This window comes from Apiospora phragmitis, assembly GCF_038363925.1.
Source record: "Apiospora phragmitis strain CBS 135458 chromosome Unknown utg000007l:1.0-2108841.0:1.0-2111359.0, whole genome shotgun sequence".
In the NCBI taxonomy this organism is placed as follows: domain Eukaryota; kingdom Fungi; phylum Ascomycota; class Sordariomycetes; order Amphisphaeriales; family Apiosporaceae; genus Apiospora; species Apiospora phragmitis.
The window spans coordinates 873230-895280 of record NW_027117405.1 but is presented as its reverse complement, the minus strand read 5'-3'; the positions used below and the strand labels follow the sequence as shown (position 1 = coordinate 895280).

General features: G+C 55.6%; 8 protein-coding genes across 8 annotated transcripts; 5 read left to right on the top strand and 3 right to left on the bottom strand.

Moving 5' to 3' along the window:
- Positions 1–103: 103 nt before the first annotated feature.
- On the top strand, positions 104–1215 carry PG994_007226 (uncharacterized protein; the record flags this gene model as incomplete). Its single annotated transcript, XM_066858635.1, has 4 exons — positions 104–207; positions 308–544; positions 689–903; positions 944–1215. The coding sequence occupies 4 exons, from the start codon at positions 104–106 to the stop codon at positions 1213–1215; spliced, it is 828 nt and encodes a 275-aa protein (XP_066715577.1).
- A 1829-nt stretch (positions 1216–3044) lies between these two features.
- On the top strand, positions 3045–5372 carry PG994_007225 (uncharacterized protein; the record flags this gene model as incomplete). Its single annotated transcript, XM_066858634.1, has 6 exons — positions 3045–3267; positions 3442–3566; positions 3670–4545; positions 4628–4892; positions 4958–5142; positions 5202–5372. 6 exons carry the CDS (start codon positions 3045–3047, stop codon positions 5370–5372), a joined length of 1845 nt encoding a protein of 614 aa, XP_066715576.1.
- Positions 5373–6222: 850 nt separating this feature from the next.
- Positions 6223–8532, bottom strand: PG994_007224 (uncharacterized protein; the record flags this gene model as incomplete). Its single annotated transcript, XM_066858633.1, has 1 exon — positions 6223–8532. The coding sequence occupies one exon, from the start codon at positions 8530–8532 to the stop codon at positions 6223–6225; it is 2310 nt and encodes a 769-aa protein (XP_066715575.1).
- An 898-nt stretch (positions 8533–9430) lies between these two features.
- On the top strand, positions 9431–12187 carry PG994_007223 (uncharacterized protein; the record flags this gene model as incomplete). The annotated part of the gene is made up of 1 exon (XM_066858632.1): positions 9431–12187. The coding sequence occupies one exon, from the start codon at positions 9431–9433 to the stop codon at positions 12185–12187; it is 2757 nt and encodes a 918-aa protein (XP_066715574.1).
- Positions 12188–13607: 1420 nt separating this feature from the next.
- On the top strand, positions 13608–14767 carry PG994_007222 (3-dehydroshikimate dehydratase; the record flags this gene model as incomplete). The annotated part of the gene is made up of 2 exons (XM_066858631.1): positions 13608–14093; positions 14144–14767. 2 exons carry the CDS (start codon positions 13608–13610, stop codon positions 14765–14767), a joined length of 1110 nt encoding a protein of 369 aa, XP_066715573.1.
- A 498-nt stretch (positions 14768–15265) lies between these two features.
- PG994_007221 (quinate permease) lies at positions 15266–17206 on the bottom strand (the record flags this gene model as incomplete). Its single annotated transcript, XM_066858630.1, has 5 exons — positions 15266–15568; positions 15660–15757; positions 15826–16005; positions 16082–16996; positions 17086–17206. 5 exons carry the CDS (start codon positions 17204–17206, stop codon positions 15266–15268), a joined length of 1617 nt encoding a protein of 538 aa, XP_066715572.1.
- Positions 17207–18785: 1579 nt separating this feature from the next.
- Positions 18786–19826, top strand: PG994_007220 (uncharacterized protein; the record flags this gene model as incomplete). The annotated part of the gene is made up of 2 exons (XM_066858629.1): positions 18786–18972; positions 19084–19826. The coding sequence occupies 2 exons, from the start codon at positions 18786–18788 to the stop codon at positions 19824–19826; spliced, it is 930 nt and encodes a 309-aa protein (XP_066715571.1).
- Positions 19827–20102: 276 nt separating this feature from the next.
- Positions 20103–21238, bottom strand: PG994_007219 (uncharacterized protein; the record flags this gene model as incomplete). Its single annotated transcript, XM_066858628.1, has 3 exons — positions 20103–20865; positions 20918–20969; positions 21049–21238. The coding sequence occupies 3 exons, from the start codon at positions 21236–21238 to the stop codon at positions 20103–20105; spliced, it is 1005 nt and encodes a 334-aa protein (XP_066715570.1).
- Positions 21239–22051: the final 813 nt, after the last annotated feature.

The window sequence follows — 22051 nt, the reverse complement described above, 5'->3', positions numbered from 1 at the left end:
TCGAGTCCAACAATACACAAAACCCGATATATCTAGGATACCTAGGGATACCAAACACAAGGGTACACGGAGCCATCCCACGCTACAGTCGAGATTCTACATAATGGCGGCCAAAACAGAGTTGAACTCCGAGGTCATCGAGGCGGCCAAGACCCTGCAGCATACGCCGTGGTGCGATGAGTACAAGAAAATGATCTCGGGCATGATGTAAGTTTTAATCTGTTTATATATCCGCCCTTGGGTTTTTCTTCGTATTCTTTTGATCTCACCAATTGATTGATGAACTGACTCGAGCATCTTCTCCTAGGTACGACCCGCTGCATCCCAAGCTGATGGAGGGGCGACACCGCGCGAGATGCCTGGCGCACAAGCTCAACCATCTCGACCCTGGCGCGCAGCCCATGGAGCAGTTCCACGAGGCCCAGGCCGACATCCTGAAGGATATGGTGGGCCGGTTTGGCTCTGGCTCGTTCGTCGAACCGCCGTTTCTGCCGGACTACGGCTGCAATGTGATCATCGGCAAGAATTGCTTCGCCAACTTCAAGTAAGTTGAGGAGCTGCTGCTGATGTTGTTTCGGTTAACGTTACTTTTGCTTGTTGGGTTGGTTGGTTGGTTGGTGGTTGGTTGGAGCATGGGGGCTAGTAGGTCCCCGTCGTTATCGCCGCTGACATTTGTTGTCGTCGTTAGTCTCACCATCCTCGATGTCAGTCTCGTGACCGTTGGAGACCGTGTCCAGTTCGGGCCGAACGTCAGCATCTACACGGCAGGGCACGACACGAGCGTGCTGTCCCGGATCAAGTTCGTCGAGTTTGGGCTGCCGGTGACCATCGAGGACGACGCCTGGATCGGGGGCGGCACCATCATTCTGCCCGGGGTCACCGTTGGCAAGGGTTGCTCAATTGGTGAGTTTCCCATGATTTGAGGAACGAAAAAAATCGATAGTTCTCCGTCATCCTTCTTCCTCTCCTGCCTCCTTCCCTTCCTGGTTATTTACGGCGGCCCAGCAGATTGGGACGGCCTGTCAGCAAAAGACATCGATCGCTAACCGAAAGCGGTGCCCTAATCAAGGTGCGGGGTCTGTGGTCACGAAGAGCATTCCTCCCTACTCTGTCGCTGTCGGCTCTCCTGCCAGAGTCATCAAAACTCTGCCTACTGTAGAACAGGAGCGGGCTGATCCAAACAACCCATACAACCAATTGCCTGACAGAGAGTAGAGGGTACAAGAAAGCTATATTTATAGACATGCATTGATAGATCAGAGGATAGAGACAAGTATGGGTAACTTCATGCATGCTCGACCGTTTAGAGTATCACTCAGCTAACACCTACAGCAGCAAGAGCAGGCAACCCAACGTTCCATAAAACAAGCACTTTCAGCTGCTGCCAGATTATGGTCCCATGTATATATTCCTCTCATAGTTCCACAAGCTGGGGATATGGGCTACATGCTTGTGCAAAGTTGGCAGGGAGAGCTTTGCCCCCACCCACCCACGGCCGCACCGTTGGCTGCGCGGTCTTACAAGATAAGATGGAAATCAGCCCACGAGGTAACCGAACGGATGCACGTAGCACTCAATCGCAATTAACCTACTGGATGGCGTTTTCTCTCTCCAACTCGCTTCTGTCCACCGTTACAATAACGCGAGACGAATTCACACGGCAGCTACACACGTGCGAGCGTATTGCCTCAGCTCGGTGTGACCCGACTCTGACCTCGAGGCTAGGAAAAGGATGCTCTTCAAACTGACTGGCCATCCGTATCTTGAGGCAGAGTGGCCTCGTTCGGCGCTTTCACCAACAATGTTTGTTGTATTTCGCCGAGTGGCAATTCGAGTCCTTTCTTGTTTGGGGCCAGAGTGGCCCTCCATTGGGCAAACCGAACACACCCATGCGTCCAATCGTTACTGATTAATTGAGTATCATCCCCGGGAAAACGTCAGCCGTATTGGCTCGCTTCTCAGACTGGACTGGGGAGAGCAGAGAACTGATCTGACTGATAGCCTGTTGTTCGTATACCACCACAGCAGCAGCGCGGACTGGGATCCCGTTTCCGCAATGGCGTGCCCAATGAGAGCGGCCTTCCGGAATTGCGCTAGAAGGTCCTTGCATATAACCAACATTGTGCCCAGAGCGGCCCAAGGAAGCTTGACCGTGATAAGGCTAAGCCAAGAAGAGGGCAAAGCACCGGCGGATCCTGGGAAACTAGACCGCAGCAACGATATGGTTGAACAACAGCCTGGCCAGCCGAAGATTGCCAATGGCCTCATCCCATTGGGTGTCCCGCGGCGAGCAGCTTCCCGTAAGGCGAAAGTATGGCTGACACGCGCCCGTAATAATCAGCGTACGCATTTACCCAAAGGGGAAGGTGCTCAAGCTTCCCTCAATTCTAGATGCTAGTGAGACGCTCCGGAGAGGGGAGAGAGAGAGAGAGAGGGGTGTGGCCAGAAACAAGGGATATATCAGTTTTATCCTACTGCGGCCATCCATTAGCAGGTTGGCACCTGGGAATAAGATCTGCGCGCGCATGCATGAAGGCATACACTACAGGGAGGGAAGGAGGGTGAAGAGGAGGGGGCGTTAGAGTCCAATATGGTTGCAGCCGCGAACCGAGGAGAGCGCGCCTACAAATAATGTGCCTATTCCCGTCCTTCGCACCTGGAAAGATCTTGTCTCTGCTGCCTTCTTTCGTGCTTGTGTCTCTCTATATCAGACAGACAGACTCTCCTTCTTATCGTTGGCCTCCCGCACACCGACAATTGGTGTGTAGCGTGATAGCAATTGGGTCTCATAAGAAGCAAAGATGTGTAAGTCACACCAACAACTCGGTTCCGCTTCCCGATTGAAACCCCCCTCGTGGGGGCCAATTCAGGAAGTGTAGAGACTGTTACACGTTACTCCACCCCTTTACTCGTATATATGTATACGTATACGTATTGGATATAAATACGCGATCGATCCGAGATGACTTCCTGTTGCTGACAATTATGTGTGTGTAGCGCACATAGCCACCGCCGAACACGATTCAGAATCGCCTCACGCGACCATGGAGAAAACGACGTCCCTGCACGAGAAGATGGGCGACGGCGGGCACACGCCGCCGGGGGACGAGCACGCGCCCATCTACGACATCGCCGTCCTGAACCAGGACTACGAGGGCAAGCCGACCGAGGAGGAGCTGGCGACGCTGCGCCGCGTGCCGGGCAAGGTCCCTACGATCGCCTACTTTCTCTGCGCCGTCGAGTTTTGCGAGCGTGCTTCTTACTATGGTGAGTATAGTGAATGTGGGAAGCAGAAAAAAGCAGCATTCCCATATTCTTCCATCTTGTGGTTGATGATAAAACTCATTGGTTGCGATTCGTGGGGAGCATTCTGTTCTTATCTGTCGTAATAGTGGTCCACATACATACCCAAATGGTTGCTAACATGACACCCGCATTTAGGCTGTGTACAGATTTGGACCAATTACATCAATAGGCCTCTGCCGAAGGGTGGTAACGGCATGGGCTCGGTTCCGTATGGAAGCCAGGCCACCCAAGGTGCTCTGGGCCTGGGCGAACAGATCGCTGTATGTGCCAATCCGCTGAACTCTCCTCCTATCATGTTGTTGTTTTATCTATCCCTCTGGGGAGCAAGTCGTCTAACAACCTGAATTCTGACAACCACGATAGAATGCCACGACGCAGTCATTCACGCTGCTGGCGTACCTCCTCCCCTTGTTCGTCGGCTACCTCGCCGACACGAGGTTCGGCCGTTACAACATGATCTTCTGGGGCGTCATGGTCTGCGGCGTCGCCCACGTCCTGATCATCGCCGGCGGCGCCCGGGCGCTGATCGAGAACGGCACGGCCAAGATCCCCTTCTTCATCGGCGTCTACATCCTGTCCATCGGCGCCGCCATGTTCAAGCCCAACGTGACGCCGCTGCTGCTCGACCAGCTGAGCAGCCACGTGCCCGTGGTCAAGACGCTCCCCAAGACGGGCGAGCGCGTCATCGAGGACCCGGAGCACAGCACCGAGCGCGTCATGCTGTGGTTCTACCTGCTGATCAACATCGGCGGCTTCATGTCGACGGCGACGACGTACTGCGCGCGCCTCGTCGGCTGGTGGCTGGCCTTCCTGATCCCGCTGATCCTGTACCTGCCCCTCCCGCTGCTGCTCATGTGGCTCAAGCCGCGCCTGATCCTGCACAAGCCCGGCGGCTCCGACTTCCCCAACGTCTTCCGCGTGCTCGGCCACTGCATGCGCCGCGGCGGCGTCTGGCGCATCGGCAAGGCCGGCTGGTGGGAGCCCGCCACCCAGTCCTACCAGCGCGCCCACGGCCTGCCCGTCGAGACGCACTATCCCGAGGAGTTCGTCATGGACGTGCAGCGCACCATGCAGGCGACCGGCATGTTCTGCATCTTCCCCGTGCAGATCTGGAACGACCAGGGCCTCGGCAGCTCGGCCAACTACCTCAGCACCATGCTCAAGGGCAACGGCGTGCCCAACGACGTCGTCGGCAACTTCAACTCGCTCAGTATCATCCTGGCGGGGCCTCTCCTGAACGTACGTATAATGCTTGCTTCCGATTGATTGATTGTCTGGAGGGTATTCATGAACTGACTGAACCCCCCATCTTCGATAATAGTACGGACTCTACCCTCTGCTCCGCAAGAAGTCGATCCACTACGGCCCCGTGGCCCGCATCACGACGGGCTTCGCCATCGCCACCATCGGCGGCGTCGGCTACTGCGTGCTGTGCTACAAGGCCTACCAGCTGAGCCCGTGCGGCTGGTACGGCTCGACGGACCCGCGCTGCGTCGACGAGGGCCTCGTCGCCGACATCTCTCTCTGGTGGGAGGCGCTGCCCTACGCCCTCGGCGGCCTCTCGGAGCTGTTCATCAACGTTCCCGGTACGTTTTCTTTAGTGTCTCTCGATGGCTGATGAACCAAGACTAAATGGCGAGTGAAATGATAGCTTATGGCATTGCCTACTCTCGCGCCCCCATCAACATGCGTGGCCTCGTCTCCGCCATCAACCTTGCCAGCACCGCCATCGCCCAGATCGTGAACCTGGCCGCGACGGCAGCCATCACCGACCCGCACCTAGTCTGGGACTTTGGCGCCATCGCCATCCTCGGCGCCTTCACCACCGTATGGTTTGTAAGTGTTTCTCCCCCTCTGCCCATTTCCCCTTTCACTAACCTAATTACCCTTCCCAGTACTGGAATTTCCGCCACATCGACAAGGAGGAGTACGTCCTCTCGACGACGCAGGTGGCCGAGAGCTCAGGCACGCGCGCCTTCGTGCAGGAGAACGACCTGAACGAGTCGGCGCTCCGCCCGGCCCCGATCAACGAGAACGCGCAGTTTGGCATTTCCACCAAGCAGTAGGAACACTAGAAACGGGAAGGGGGGACAAGGAAAGGAATAACGACGAATCTGCAACTCCATCTATTCATAAGTCGGTTATTCTCTCTTTCCAAACGGGAGATCTGCTTATTCCATTTGGTGTGAGAAGCTTGTCCGTTGGATGCAAGCCATCGGGTCCGAACAGTTTGTAGCTTGTAGGGGTGGATGACTTTTATTCTGTTACATACAGTCGTGGTCCATACATTTGGCGATAATACCATTCGTAATTAATACAATAGACTTTGGCCATTGGCTACGATGGCCTACATGACCGACTATTCTTGTAATTATATGTTGCTGTATTTCGCGGTCGCGCCTGATGTATGTACATTACTCGATATCTTATATGAGCGTGTCACTCTATCGAAGAGTAGTAGCCGGTGACTTGGAGTATCTTTCAACAAGTACGAGTCGAGGTACGGTGACCTGACTCGGTCAATAAATGTATTCCCTTTATAATGAGGTTGGCGCCATTCTCGTTACCCATGAGGCATTCCTCGTTGAGGCGCTTGGCTTGCTATAAGGATAGCGTCTTACCAGAACATGTCAAGCTAGGCCTATATGGCCTGCTATTTCATTGATGTTGTAAACTTGGCCCCTGGCCTATGCGGGACGCAGTTGACTGTTACGTTTGCCATCATTTCGAAGTTCCAGTGGTTTCGCGTCTCCATGGCGGGTCCTTTCGTTGTGATCCGACCGAATCCAGCCACCTGTGAGAGTCTAGACGCGATGGACACTGAAGCCGATAGTTAGGAAACTGTCCAAACACTTCGATCCCACAATCCTGAGGGACGTGGTTTCAGTAAAGTCCAAGTCTTCACAGCAGACGCGCTCATGTATAGCCCATGAAATCTTGGGTAAAGACGTCGGCCAGGCTGCTCCCTGGAGCGAATCCAAGATTAGTCATGAACTGCGGGTCCGACTCCATCCGGTCAGATCGGTCCAGGGACGCGATGTCATCGAGGATAGCATCATAGTCATACGTCCCACTGCTGAAGCTGGGCCGCCCGTGCATAGGAAATTGCGGGGTGGAAGGCATCCCCGCCACTGCCATTGACTCCATAGCCACCGCATTGCCGAAGACACTAGTGCTGTCGGTTGGGGAGTTGAGCTGGTTGTTCAGACTCAGGGGTTGCTGGCGGTGGGATGGAGCAGCTGCCACGTTCGTAACCGCCGACGGTCCCGGCTGGGCGTACATGTCGCCAAGCATCGTTTGTGACAGGTTGGGGAGCTTCTCGGCGTAGTATGATACCGGAGTCGGCAACTGAGTACTGATCACGTCTGTACTACTACCAATCCGATGATTTGGTGCCTCGAAAGATTCAAAAAGTGATCGCGGCTGGGAAGGTTTGGGCGGCGGCGGCGCGACTGATGTACCCCAGACGGATTCTACAGTCGACGCCGTATCCGTCCAACGGGATCTCTCCACTGAGTTCCACTGATCGAGACCATGGTGCTGAGATATCAGGCTCATATATACCGAAAATAAGGGCGTCACACTACAGGCGCCGAAATTCCTGAAGTGGTCTTCGAGGCATTGAAGAACTGGTATAGGCGAAGGTGGAGAAGAGGGGTATCGTTGTGATTCCAAACCGAGGTACGCAATACGGAGAACGGATAGGGATGGCAACAGTACGGGTGGTTTCCCGCCATTCGTTATATAGTTGGCAAAACTGCTTCGGGGGTTTTGCTGAAGTGCGATGGCTCGCTGGACCTGTAGGGAGAATGACTCGTTGGGGTGGGGATTCGAAGCGAGAGAAGAGTATAAATTTGACGAGATGGCCCTATGGATTTCATAGAGGGAACTGAAAGTGCTCAAGGAATGGGATGGGTTGCGAGATGTGACATGGGGTGTTGATTGTGGCCCAAAGCCGAAGCACGGTATCCATCCATCCCATTCCTCCCGCTCATTCTCCTCCAAGGAAAGGGAATTTGGGAAAGATCTTGGGCTTTCATTTATTCGTAAATGTGGAGTCCGACCCAGACGTATTGACAGGACGGTATCAAGTATAAAGCAACCCATATAAGCACGATGTAGCCGCCAGGCGCATTCAGACTTGATACCTGGTTGGTTCTGTAGCTGACTCGTCAGACGACTTGCCAGCCCAATCAAGATCCAAGCTGGTTCGAGATTCTGGAGTCCAATGTTGGCCAAGGTAAGCACGAGCAGTGCAGTTACGTGCCGTACTTCGAAGTGGCCATCCTCGTTGGGTATCAAGGACCGTGCAACGCGGTAAAAGCCCATGGGGTCTATGGACTGCGCAGTTGTCTTGCTATCTTCGATATCCTGTTGGCTAGCCTGCTCCTGGTATGAGGCCAATGCTAGGGCAGCCCAGAGTTCGGCGTGTGCTCCGGAGTCGGGTTCATCAGGCAACAGCTCGAGACCCTCGTTCTTGTAGAGGTAGGAAGTCTTTTGCATAGACACCTTGTCTAATACAGGGAACCAGCAATGCGTATAGGAAACATATATGTCCATCAGGCGCCAACAATTGGGTGGCAGCTGGGTTACCGTCGTCTTTGTTCGTTCTGGTGTCAGAGAAGGCCGCGTAAACGGCACGGCGTTTGTCCTGGTGGCCGGAGGCAACTGGTCTAGAGCAGGTTGATACGGCATGTCTGCGTCGTCACCGCTGTCGGAGTCCCCATTTGCAGATATAGGCTTCTCGCTCTTGACGTCAGATGCATCCCCACCGGCAAGGACACGCTCGATCTCCTTGTGAACATTGCTCTTCCACCATTTTCTGTGAAGACGGCTGCCAGACCCGGAGTCTTTCCCCACGAGTAATGAACGACCCTGTCCCCCTTCATGGGTGAGCATCGCGTGCAAAGCTTCCTCACTACCAGGTATCTTGTCAAATATCCAGCCCAGAGCCAACTCGAGTGTGCGGATATAACCCGTCTGGACTCCGCGCTTCTTCTTTGGCTCCTCCCAGGTACAGGAGCGGTTCTGCGACGCACATGGGAAGCAAAGCGGCTGGATGCCGTCGCATTTCTCACGTGCACCTCGGCATTGGTCACAAGCCCTGGAGACTCTCTGGCGCTTCGGGGCGGGCGAGGATTTGGCTTGGGGAATGGGCTTGTCTTCGTCGGCTTCGTTCGCTGGGCGCTTCTTCCCCATTGTCGTGCTCGCTGCCGGTGGCATCATTGTATGTGGCTAGCTGTGGTATCGTGACCGTTCTGCCCGCACATCCAAACTGTTCCTCGTCTGGATGGCGATCGCGTCCTCCCCAAACATGGCGTCAATTCGTGAATCAGACACAGCGACCCAGCATTGCCCTGCCAGAGTTGCCTATATCGCCCAAATTCAGTCGATGGTTGGGGGCAAAAGTAAAAAGCAATTCTTTTCGTCGTTCTGATTTGCAGCTTCACGGCTCGGCATGGAACAGAGACAAGAAACAGCGCACTACCAGACACGCAAGTCTCGGGCATTCAGATTCAGATTGCGACATGCTGTCTTGCTGTGGGGAAGAAACCTGGGGTAGAGACAGGCTTGACAGGGTAGGTCGACGGCACTGGGAACTGTTGGCGGTTAAATATTTAGCCATAAGTCGGGGGTGAGGAGGGATAGCGCTAGCACGAGTGTGGGATCGCCTAGGGCTCTTTTCTCCAGTGTGACCCCAGCCCCAGTGCCCAGCTCGGGTCTAAATGGGTCCCAATGGGCCTGAATGGATCTGAAAGCCATTGGCTTCAGGCGGGGAAGAAATGTCCAATCACGGGCTGGTCTGTCCAGTCCAGCTGTGCATACACTGACGAAAGCATACCACCTAATCGCCGTACCTACATGCTTTTTAAAACATACCTTGCACTTCACGGATATTGTCGTACGATACGATCGATTGTTTATTATCTGTGTCTACATATGAACCCAGCAGACAGATGGCTAGACTCGCCCAAGGCACCTCAACAGTCAACTCTCCACCAACTGCTGTGAAAGTTGCTGGCCTGTTTGACAAGTGAATTTCTCACCTCCTCCACCATCAATGTCTTCGCGGCATGATACGACGACGTGCCTATGTCTCCGGAGTCTCAGTCCATGAATCACCATGTTTCCACTGCACCCAACGGCTCCCACTGTGGGAGTGAAGCGCTCGTTCGCCACCATGGCCACGGATGAGTCGAGCTCGAAATACTACGGACTGTACGCAGACCGTGATCCACCTGAACGACCTCACAAATCCCCCGTTAGCAGGCCGCACTCTTCATTAGATGCGCCTCCTAGGTTCTACGCAAGCAGGGTAGAGACCAAGGACACAGCTCCTGGCTCGCAACATCCATCCGCTCCTGGCTCGAGATCCTCAACCCACACGCCGCCAATGCGATCTCCCTACGAGAACACCACTCTGCGATTCGAGCCCAATGCCTCGGTTGTTCTTATAGGAATGCGTGGTTCCGGGAAGTCTACACTGGCAATCATTGCCTCTACGGCCATGAAGAGACGTATAATAGACACAGAGAAAGTTTTTCAGGAAGCGGCGGGCCTTTCGACTTACGCCTTCAAGAAGACATACGGTGCGGCCGAATGCCAAAGGCGACAATATGGTCTACTGCAGAGCATGTTGGCCAACCATGGAAGGGATTGCATTCTAGTCTCGTCCTGGATGGAACGCTGCGTACAGAGCCTGTTGGAGGATTTCGCCGTCTCTCATCCAGTCATCCATGTGTTGAGGGAGTCCCAGTCGATCGCAACCTATCTGAAAGTAACGGACGAGGGCAAGTTCCACGAACTGCTCGTCTACGCCGCTACCACCTTCCGCGCCTGCTGCAACCTGGAGTTCTTCAACGTCTCCGAGGTGCCACCAAAGAAGGGAGATTTGACCGTGGTCGAGTCCACTGCCGTCAATCAAGACTCCGGACCAAAGCCCCCCACGCCTTATCTGACTCTGAAACGGGCAGAAAGGCATTTTCTCAAATTCCTGTCTTTTTGTATGCCGGAGGGCTCTATACCTTACGTGGAGTCGGCCTTCCCTTTGGCCTCGATACCAACTGAAAAGCGCCAGTTTACGTACGCCATGTCAGTCCCGCTATCGAAGTTGATGTCGGACCAATTGGATATCGAGGATATCGAGACTGGAGTCGATGCTATCGAGATCGTTGTGGACGATGCTTTCGTGCAGCCCGTTGAGGACCCCCGACTGACTCCGGAGCGCGCAAGCCAGATCAGTAGAGTCGTCGGGCATATCCGGCGGAATGCAGTGATACCCATCATCATGAACGTCGTCTGGCCTTCTGAAGACGATATCAGCGAGGCTCAGAGGACAGTGTATACAGAACACCTGCGGCACGCTCTACGATTAGCCCCGGAGTACATTGCTATCGACCTCCGGCTTGATGATCGTTGGTTCCATCACATAATGGCTTCGAGGAGATGTACAAAGGTGATTGGCACCGTCAATATCCAATCAGACCCACCAGCGTGGACAGACCCAGTCTGGACTTCGTATTACAGAAAAGCCCGAAGCCTGAACTGCGATCTTGTCCGTCTCTTACGACCTGCGACACAAGTTAAAGATAACTTCGAGATCAGCTCAGTTCGGTCAGCAATCAGAGATCTTGGCCCATCAGAGTTGCCTCTTATCGCTTTCAATACAGGATCCAAAGGCAGGAACTCCCAATGCTTCAATCGCATCCTCACATCGGTTATTCCTGAGCCACTCCTGCATCAACGCCACGACGAGGATTCCTTATATGTTCCACCCGCACTTACAGCGCTGCAAGCAACGTCCGCTCTTCACTCTTCTTTCATCATCGATGCGATGAAACTGCATGTTTTTGGTGCGAACGTGAGATATAGTTTGTCACCAGCTATGCATGCGGTTGCACTTAAAGCTTGTGGGATACCCCACTCATATACTCCCTATTCGACGGACTCTCTGAGTAACATACGGGACCTTATTCACGATCCTCACTTCGCAGGGGCTTCCATTGGTTTGCCGTTCAAAGTGGAAGTCATCAGCCTGACGCATTCATTGAGCAGTCACGCCAAAGCCATTGGGGCTGTCAACACACTGATACCGGTGCGACAGCTCCACCCGGACGGGACCATTCCTGACAATGCCCTGTTCTTCCACTGCAGGAACCGCGCTGGTCCAGTATTGGCGTTGTTTGGCGAGAACACGGACTGGATCGGCGTCCGAGCGTGCATTAGACGTGGCCTGTCGCCTGCGAATGCTGTACGGCCCACTTCGTCGGGCATTGTCATCGGAGCCGGTGGCATGGCACGGGCAGCTGTCTACGCTATGCTTCAGCTCGGGGTCCGCAACATCGCTATATACAACAGGACCATTGAGAATGCGGCAAAGTTGGTCTCTCACTTCTCGAGACTGCTCGCTCGGCACGACATCCCTCTTCTCGGCGCCGGCTCCGATTTCGAGACCAAGTTCCACGTTCTTCACTCACGCGAGGACGCCTGGCCCACCGAGTTCCGACCGCCGACCATGATTGTCTCTTGCATCCCAACTCATAGCGTCGACGGCTGTTCCCCTCCCAACTTCACACTCCCCGACTCGTGGCTGCAGAGCCCGACCGGGGGCGTGGTGCTGGAATACGCCTACAAGTACCTCAACACCCCTTTACTTACTCAGATCCGGGCTGAGGCGTACCGTGGCTGGGTAGCGATGGACGGACTCGACATCTTGCCCGAGCAAGGGTTTGCGCAGTTTGAGCTCTTCACGGGGCGGCGGGCCCCGCGCAGGTTGATGCGGGCGGAGGTGTTCAGGTCGTACCCGGACGAGGAACAGGGGGTGGCAAACCAACCGCAGCTGCAGCCGCGATTGGAGGATATTAAGGAACAGGAACCGTGATTGCATGTTTCACGGATATCGACATGAAATTTAACGAAGCATATGTGGATAACCTCAACCTAATCTAACCGAATCTCTACCATTTATTAGGACCTCAATCAGAGAACCCAAGAACCCGGTTTCCAGTTCCCTCGGGTGGTCGCGGTGCTGGGCACGTTGTCACGTCATGTTATCTAGAAACCCTAGACGCAGCGCAACGTTGCCAGTTAAGAGCCTATGTAGTCGAGTTTCATAGTTGCAAACTCGCACCATAACTACGCAATCAAGCAAACTTCAAGGCCGTTCATTAGGATGGATGTGTCAGATTCGAAGCCGACTCTCCCTGGCTCTCCCTTACGGCTCACACCTCCCTCTGAGTATGAAGTTCCTACTACGTTTGGACTGCCGTCCTTGCTTAGCCACAGCAAGCAAGTCTACAGGTCTGACTATCGGTGACAGAAATAGACAAGTCAAACAAGCCATAACCATTGCATATCTGAAAAACAGGACTCTGATTTGCAGGGGAGCAAGGGGTTCGTTTCACACTACGGGCATCCATACGTACTCGAGAAAATGGGATGTCATTTCATTGCTGAATATTACCAGATATGAAGAAAGCCATGCGTTAGTAAGTCCAGGAGCCCCCCTAGCGGTGTGAACATTCAGCCATGAGGCGGCCGTGGTGGGGCCTGGGGCGTGTATGTGTTTACCCGGCCGTCTCCAACATGCGTGCCCAAGCATGACGTCTACCTGAAGTACATCCTCCCGCTTATCTTCGGCCCCGGGCATGTTGTTGCGACCGCGGTAATGTTCCGATCGTTCTGGTGAAACATTGCACCCGGCGGATGGTAAGTGACAAGTCGCCTGCTGCTGTCGTAAGTGCCCGCCGCAGGGTTCCGACCAGGAGGAAGAGAGAACAATGCGCACGCCGGGGAAGGTACCGGCATATGTGCGTGCCCGTGTATTCAAAATGGGCACCCCTTGCCTCTGACATGTCACCATTCTTTTGTTTTTCTGCTTTTTGCTACAATGAACGAACCGGTTCGTCGCTTCCACCAACCTGTCGGCTTGTATCACTTGTCGTCAGCTTTAGCGTCTCTCTTGTGTGTGATTTCTACCCGTTGTGCTTCAAGGGAGTCGACAGATCCACTGCACGTATCAGGCCATTTCCTGGATAACGGGATACCGTCAAATCTTCGAGGCCAATACGCATTGTGTACTTGCTTGCTAGTGTCATCGTTGATCTGCGATTGCCAAGTATAAATTTATTTCATTCGTTTTTTAGTTGAAGGTTCTGTTTATATATATTTCAATACCAGAGGATACGGCCGTTATATAAGTCAGTCCCATCTTGTCTCCGAACTCAACCCGCCTTATACCACCACATTTTAAGGCGAGAAAGCAAGCTCCCGAAACCCAAGTCCACATTACACAAGACAAGATGCCTTGCAGACTAGCAATAACGTCCATGTCCCTGGGCCGCTGCTACGCCGGCCACTCCCTCGCCCACAAACTCGACATGGCGCAGGCGTACGGGTACAAAGGCATCGAACTCTTCCACGAAGACCTCGCCGACATCGCCAGCCAGCTCGCCCGCCACCACCACAAGAACACCCCCGAGGAGAACGAGCTAGAGGCCGCGGCGCGCATCCGCCAGATGTGCCGCGCGCGCGGCCTCGCCGTCCTGTGCCTGCAGCCCTTCGCCGGCTACGAGGGTTTGCTGGACCGCGCCGCGCAGGCGCGCCGCCTCGCGCAGCTCCGCTTCTGGTTCCGGCTCGCGCGCGCGCTCGGCACCGACATGGTGCAGATCCCGTCGAGCTTCCTGCCGGCGTCGCAGTGTTCGGGGGACATGAGCCGGATCGTCGCAGACCTGCGCCGGGTCGCTGACATGGGCCTCGCCGAGGCCGAGGGGGGAGGACGAGGATCCGTTTTGTGTACGAGGCCCTCTGCTGGGGTACTTACGTCGATACCTGGGAGGCTAGCTGGGAGATCGTGAAGGCTGTCGATCGGCCTAACTTCGGGCTCTGCCTCGACACTTTTAATATCGCGGGCCGCGTCTGGGCGGACCCGGCCTCGCCTTCGGGGTGCTGTCCGTCCGCCGACACCGCGCTGCAGGCGTCGCTCGCCCGCATGCGCGCCACCTTCGACGTCGCCAAAGTGTTCTACGTCCAAGTCGTCGATGCGGAGCGCCTCGCGTCCCCACTGAAACCCGGACACGCCTTCTACGACCCCGAGCAGCCCGCCCGCATGAGCTGGTCGCGCAACTGCCGGCTGTTCTACGGGGAGCAGGACCGGGACCGGGGCGGCTACCTGCCGGTGCGCGACATCGCGCGCGCGATCTTCCGGGACCTCCAGTTCGAGGGCTGGGTCAGTCTTGAGCTGTTTCACCGCCGCATGGCTGACCGCGATCCGGGGGTGCCGCGGGAGCTGGCGCGGCGTGGGGCGGTGTCGTGGAGGAAGCTCGTGGCGGACATGCAGTTGCGGGTTGAGGACGAGGTTTACGATGAGAGGGTAGGGGGGGATCTTGTGGGTGGGATGATGGAGAAGGGGCTAGTTGGGGGTGGTGTTGGTGATGGGGAGAGGGTGGTGGCTTCGCTTTGAAGGAATGTGTTCTTTTTGCTATTGCAGTAACGAGAGTGAGATACTTACGCCTGGTGCGAGTTCTTGCGGATGTATGGATGGTTCTTTGGAGCGGCGGGTTCGATATAGTGATATAGACAGCGTGTTTCTGCTTTTTCACATCCACAAAATTGAACATATTGTTTTTCAATCGACTACTGACACTGTATTGTGACTCTGTCGTGATCTCTCGGCGCGAGTCGAGTATCGAGTGTCTTAATCGGGGACAATGATTGATGAATTCCCGCAATAGAAGAATACCACTTAGACCGAACCAATGTCGACTCGTTGCTCTATGTGAGTGCTGCTTCTCTCAACCAATTACTCACTGCACTCCAAGATTTAAGACAAGATGGAAAGTTCGAGTTTTGCTTATTTTGTGACTTGAACTCTCGCTGAACTTGCCGACTCTACTTCGCATATTTACAAAGAGGAATATCCCCGAGTTTTTACATATTTTGTCATCATCATCGTCAACTCTTAAACATTCTCCTTCTGCTCCACCTTCTCCTTCTTCTCGCTCAGGTCGACGCCCTCGACGGCGTGGCGGAACTCCTCGTCCTGCAGCCGCAGCTCCGCCATGATGACGTCGTTGGCCTTGCGGACGGGCCGGACGGCGAACAGCCGGTCGATGTGCTCCAGCGGGATCGCCTTGGTCTCGGGGATGAGGAAGTAGGTGAAGATGACCGAGAGGATCATGAGGGAGGCGAAGAAGAAGTAGACGCCGTAGCCCATCTTGATGAACATCTGGGGCGTGAACCTGGAGATGATGAAGTTCCAGAACTGCAGCAAGTTAGCGAGTTGTTTATTTATACACGAGGGGTGTGTTATGGAGCTGATGAAGAGAAAGAAGGAAGAAGGGAGCTAAACGTACCCAGTTGTTGGCGGCAGCAGATGCCTGGCCCAGAGCTCTAGTGTTCTGGTCGAACATCTCCGAGTTCAAGACCCACGGAGTTCCATTCCAACTTGGGGCTAAACGCGGGTGTGTCAGTAAGTAGTTTTCTTCAGATGGTACCATCCACGCCGGTGGAGAGACTCACTGTAGAAGACGGTCCATAGGTAGAAAAAGAAGATGGCGGCGATACCACCGCTGTCAAGCGGACTTCCCGCGGGTCTATTCGCAGTATCGGCGATCTTGATGTAGGCGCCGATGAACCACATGCAAAGACTTCCGCCGACGGCGCCGTACATCAGCAGCTTGCAACGGCCCAGTTGATCAACTAGATTCAAGGTGCACAAGTTAGTAAGAATTCCCAAGGTGGATAGATTGATCAGTTCAGGCTGGCTAGAACTCACTCAGGTACAACAACCACCCAACCGTGACGACGGTCTTGACGAGGCCGAAGATGCCCGTCGTTAGCAGGGCCCCGTCGGTGCCCGTGATGCCGATGCTGTTGAAGACGGTGGGGCTGTAGTAGTTGATGGCGTTGATGCCGCTGCCGTTCTGCCAGAGGAAGAGCATGCCGCCGAGGAAGAAGCGCCACTGCACCTTGCGCTGCCGCAGCGCGGCGAACGGCTTCCAGAACCCGGCCCCGACCTCGCACTGGTACCGCTCGAGGTCCTCGTCAATGTAGCTGACCTCCTCGATGATGTAGACGTCGTCGCGCGGCAGCTGCCGGATCCAGACCAGGTTCGCCATGGCCTGGTCGCGCCGGCCCTTGGAGAAGAGCCAGCGAGGGGACTCGCGCAGCCAGAGCGCGCCGACGGCCAGGAGGCCGCCCGGGATCAGCTGCACGGCGAACGGGATCAGCCACTGGCGGTGGCTTGGCTGCATCGTCGTGTTGACGCCGTAGTTGATCCAGAAGCCGAGCAGCCCGCCCAGCTGCCAGCCCAGCTCGTAGATGCCGACGATGCGCCCCCGCACGGCGGGCGGCGCCAGCTCGGAGCAGTAGATGGGCACGATGTTGGACATGCCGCCGACGCCGAAGCCAGCGAGCACGCGGCCGCCGATGATTAGCCCGAGCCCGCGCGCCGCGTTAGCGCCCAGCATCAAGCCCGCGCCCAGCATGAACAGGGCGGAGAAGACGAAGAGCGACTTGCGCCGGCCGAGGAAGTGGCAGGTGACGTACGCGAACAGGCTGCCGAAGAAGGCGCCGGCTTGGTACACGCTGACGATGTTGGCCTGCAGCAGGGCCCGGTCGTCCTTGTCCATGCTCCCGAAGTCGAACTCGGAGGTGAAGGACGGTAGCGCCAGAGTGCCGCCGATGAAGGCTGTTTGTTTGTAAGGTCAAGCATGGTCAGCGATGGGCGATCCCATGGTGGTGAGCGCAGAAGAGAGAGAGGAGATCAAAAAGACGAACCAGAGTCATAACCGATGGTGCACGACGCGAACGAGGCAATGGCCGCGCACGTATACACGCGCCAGTTGTACACGGCCTTGGGCGTCGGCCTGTCCTCCTTGAGCTTGAGGAGTCCCACCATCCTGAAAGACTTTTTTCTTCCCTCGCCCCCTTGCAGTTTGGTCCACTAGTCCGAGGAACAGACAGGCAGATATAAGAGACGTGACAGAAGCCAAATGCCGCCGGTCAAAACACGGAGTATATAAGCGATGGGATTATAAAGGCTGTCTCTCTCTACGGGCACACAGAGGCAGTATCTGAGTCACTGGCAAGAAACCCGATTGCGGCGAGGAGGTCGGGATATTAATTAAGGTGAAAAATCTGGGGCCCCAGTTTGTTGACAGCGCAGACCCCGGTTTGGAGAACGACGAAGGACAGGGCGAGATCTGGGGTAAGTAGTAAGCCTTTCCCAATTCCCGAATCCAAGACCTTTACAGCTATCAGCTAGATGCTAGGGTGAGGCGTGGAATCCGGGGTCGGGGAACAGATCTGGCTGGACATGGCGTTTCCGTTCCTCTCTCCAAGGGAAAAATGATTATTCTGCATGCTGCGTTACTGGCTGGCTGGCTGGCTGGCTCACCGTTGTCCGAGTCAGGGCTCCTTTTCCAAAACCCTGGCGAGTCTTCACCATTTCCGTCTAGTGCACATGGTGTCCGTCCCTGTTGAACTAACGATCACGGTATCCACTGTCAGCAAGTACCTCCCATTGAAGCCAGAATGTGTAGTGATGTCTGTCTGTTAGCTGGGCGTGTGTGATGGGGAGCCAAATTTCCCATTTTGCGCGGGGCCAAGCCACTACGACAACGGCACTTCCAGATGTTCCCCACAGACGGTGGTGAGTGTTAGTCGGAGATATCCCCGCCTCCTTGGAGAAACGCTGGTTCCTGAGAAACGCTGGTTCCTCCAACGGCCTGGATTCGTCGAAACGATTCTGGTGCTAGCCGAGACTACCAAGACGAACTCTGGTTTTGCCGAGGAAGAACACTTAACCGGCCTGCCGGCCAGAAATGTGTCTGGAGTGTGTTAGCTCGGTTATTCAATGCCAAGTCCACCCTTGCGTGCCCCTCATCCAGTTCTTGGTGGCACTTAAGCTTAACAAAGAAAAGGCTTGCGCCGAGCGGCGAAGACACGGAGTAACGAGCACACGTTCGTCACCAATTAGGAAAAGAGAACTCCGCCCGTTACGGAAAGGGGGTTTGTGAGCACTTCCATCCGCTCCTGTGATGAGACAACATGGTTTTTCTTTTTCTTGGGGTGGACATCCACAAACCACAGAGAGAACCAGGGAAAAAAGCATGGATTTCGCGGTGATCATGTGGAGTTCATCGTGATCGAATTTTGGCGGCGGATGGCAAAATGTTCATCACGGACAGAGGTGGGCCGCTACTGCGACTAGGTTAGCTACGCGAAGCCACTTCTAAGAAGACTTCAATATGTATTCGATAGAAAGGATTCCGCTTGTATATACATCGAATGTAGGCCAGTGGACTGACTAATAGCACGGCAAAGTACCTAAAGTAGGAAGTAGGCGAGAAACGAAACTGAAGCAAACGGTGTCCTGTCTACTTTACATACCTATACTTGATTTCAAGCAACAGAAACAGAGGATTGACTACACACATCCCAAACAAGCCCACAGCATTTTAGCCCAAACTCACACAATGAATGGCGTCGACGTGGAAGACAGGAGCCGCAACGCTCCGGAACCACAGACCCAGCTGGACCGCCATGGCTACCTGTTCGGCCTCAAGATCCAGGCCTCCATGTCGCCGCTCTTCCACAAGACGATATACGGCGAGCTGGGGCTGCGATGGGAGCAGAAGCTCTTTGAGTCGGCCGACATCCCCAGTTCCTACAGCTGATCAAAGACCCCAACTTCTACGGTATGTGCTTTCTCCTCGCCACCACCTACCTCTCCAGAAGAGAAACGAGAAAATCAATATGCTAACAGTCGGCCAGGCGCATCGGTGACCATGCCCAACAAGGTGGCCATCATGAAGCACCTCGACGAGCTGACGGAGGAGTGCCGCGAAGTCGGCGCCTGCAACACCATCTTCCTGAAGCAGGACCCGGCCACGGGCGCGCGCCGCTACTGCGGCACCAACACCGACGTCGTGGGCATCCGCGAGTCCTTCTACCAGAACGTAGCGGACCCGGACGCGCGCTTCCACGACCGACCGGCCCTGGTCGTCGGCGGCGGCGGCGCGGCGCGCTCGGCCGTCTACGCTTTACATAAATGGATGCGCGCGACGCGCATCTACCTCGTGAACCGCGACCCGGCCGAGGTCGCGGCCGTCATCGCGGAGTGCACGGCGCACGGCTACGGTGGCGAGCGGCTGGTGTACGTCGCCACCCCCGAGGAGGCGGGGCGGCTGGAGGCCCCCGGCGCCATCGTGGCGTGCGTGCCCGACTTCGCGCCGCGGACGCCGGCGGAGCACGCGGCGCGCGCCGTCGTGGGCGCGTTCCTACGCATGCCGCGCAAGGGCTGCATGCTGGAGATGTGCTACAACCCGACGCCGTACACGGCGCTCGGCGGGCTCGCCGAGGCGGAGGGGTGGCAGGTCATCCTGGGGACCAAGGCGCTGATCTGGCAGGGGCTGGAGCAGGACCGGTTCTGGACGGGCGTCGCGGTCAAGGACTTGCCAGTCCGGAAGGTGAGCGAGGTTATTGCGGCGAGGTTGTCGCAGATATCGAAGCTTTGAATTGAACTGGGCTTGCGTTGGTTTTCGTTCGGTGCCGTTTTGGGGGAGCGGTATCAATCGTGTTCAAGGGGAAGTCGTGGGGAGAAGCATTTACAGGAGTAAGGGAGTCATCATCATTATTATCATCGGGGGAGAGCGCCCTGTGTGTTTTCATAGTTCGGTCTCATTACCACCAGCCAGCAAGCAAATGTTTAGAGTCTGTGGGTCGAGATTGGCACAAATACATGTGTCTATTTGTCTCTACACAATTCATATAATAACCACCTGTCTCCTCAATCACGCACCCGGCCGACTATAATCAAGATGCCTGACCCGCCGCCAAACCTCCCGCACCACCCGCTCCTGCGACTCGCGCGCCGACTCCCCAGTAGCCGGCGACGGCCCCGCCGGCCTGATAGCCAGGTATAATCGACTCCCTAACCGTACATCCTCGATGGGCGCGTTCTTCACATCCGCGGGCGGGTTCGCCGTCGTCACGAGCCCGCCCGCCTCCTGCACGATGGCGACGCCCGCCGCCACGTCCCACTCCCAGCACCCGCCCTCCCACCAGATGTCGAACGCGCCCAGCGCGACGTAGGCCAGGTCGAGCGTCGCGCTGCCCAGGCTGCGCACGCCGTGCACCATGCCTCCCTTGCCGCCGCGCCCGCCCGGCTCAACTGCCATGTTCAAAAAGCTGTCGACTTTGCGGTGCAGGTTGCCGTCGGGCGCGTCTTTGCGGTCCTTGCCCCACTCAACCGAGAGCACGCAGCCTTGCGGCGCGTTGGGCGGGAGGGGCTGGTCGCGGAGGGGCAGGCGCTGCGTTTCGTTGAGCCAGGCGCCGCGGCCGCGGCACGCGGAGAAGAGCTGGGCCGTAAAGGGCGCGTAGATTACGCCGATTACGGCGCGCCCGTCTACGATGAAGCCGATCGAGACGCAGAACATTGGGAAGAGGTGCGTGTAGTTGACAGTGCCGTCGAGCGGGTCGATGCACCACGTCGGCTCGTCGCCGATCAGATAGTCCTGCGAGGCGCCTTTGGAGTACGTCTCCTCACCAAGGAACCTATAAAGGGATGTCAGAGTTCGTAGCCTATGCGTTCCTCGGGTTGACGTACTTATGCGTTGGGTATTTCTTCTCTATAGCATTCTTTATGAAAGTCTCGACATCTTTGACGAAAATCCCACCTGTTAGCTTCATTTCTTCTTTTCATAAGTTTCCGTTCAGTAGGAGGTTGGAAATATTAACCTTCGTCCGCTTTGGTCACAATGTCTACGGCGCTGTCCTTCTCGGTGAAGAGCTGTGCCCCGGAGCCGTTGTCACTCCATCGCGCCTGCGCGAACTTCATGAGAATAACACCGGCATCTTTCCCGAGCTGCACCGCGAAGGTGTAGATCTTGGCTAGGTCATCATCGCTAAGGTGTTGGGCTGCACTCATTATCACATGCAAAACAAAAAGTGAAATCGAGTAACCACGGGAAATAAAACCACGAGCTGGTTATGGTGTTCTGGTCTATGGTGGCTTCAGATGCACAGAGAGCCGTAACGCTCTACGGTAGTCATACACGCACCATTGGACCGCCGCCAACCGAACGCAAATGGGTCCCGATAAGAGACGGAACAGCGGTTTCGGTCCGCGTCTGTTCGGTGGTGCGTGTATCTCACGATTGGATCATCGGATTGGGGGAGGGGGTTCGTATGGGGACGAGATCCACCGTAGAGAGAAACAGCAGGCGACTCGTAAGTCCCATTGCATGAAAAGGAATTTCTGACTCGAATTGTCCACACCTGGCCTCACCAAGAGATGACTGGTCACATAAAGTGTACTTACCTACGCAATGCTACTGACAGCCCGAGGATCCAGTCAATGACCAATCTAACCCCTCTTCGGGAGAGGAGATGGCGTAGTCCATTGATCTGGAGGTGTGTCTATGAGTTCAAGCGTTTATCCGAAGCAATTCTCAAGAGTGGCGGCAAAACACTTATCCATTGCAGCCAAATCCGCACTAACACCATTATGTACTAGCTCACCGGCCCGGCTCAGCTATACCCGGGATACGTACTTCTCCAGCGGCCGATCATTTCTCTCTCTCTCTCTCTCTCTGGAGCACAGGAGTGAAGTCTATCAGGGAAAGCTACAATATGAATGGACGCAACGACCGGGAATTAACTACCGGCAAGAGCTGGAGGCTAAGATGTTTGGCAGCGTATACACAGGGGGTTGAAATAACAATACGAACTGTACGGAGTA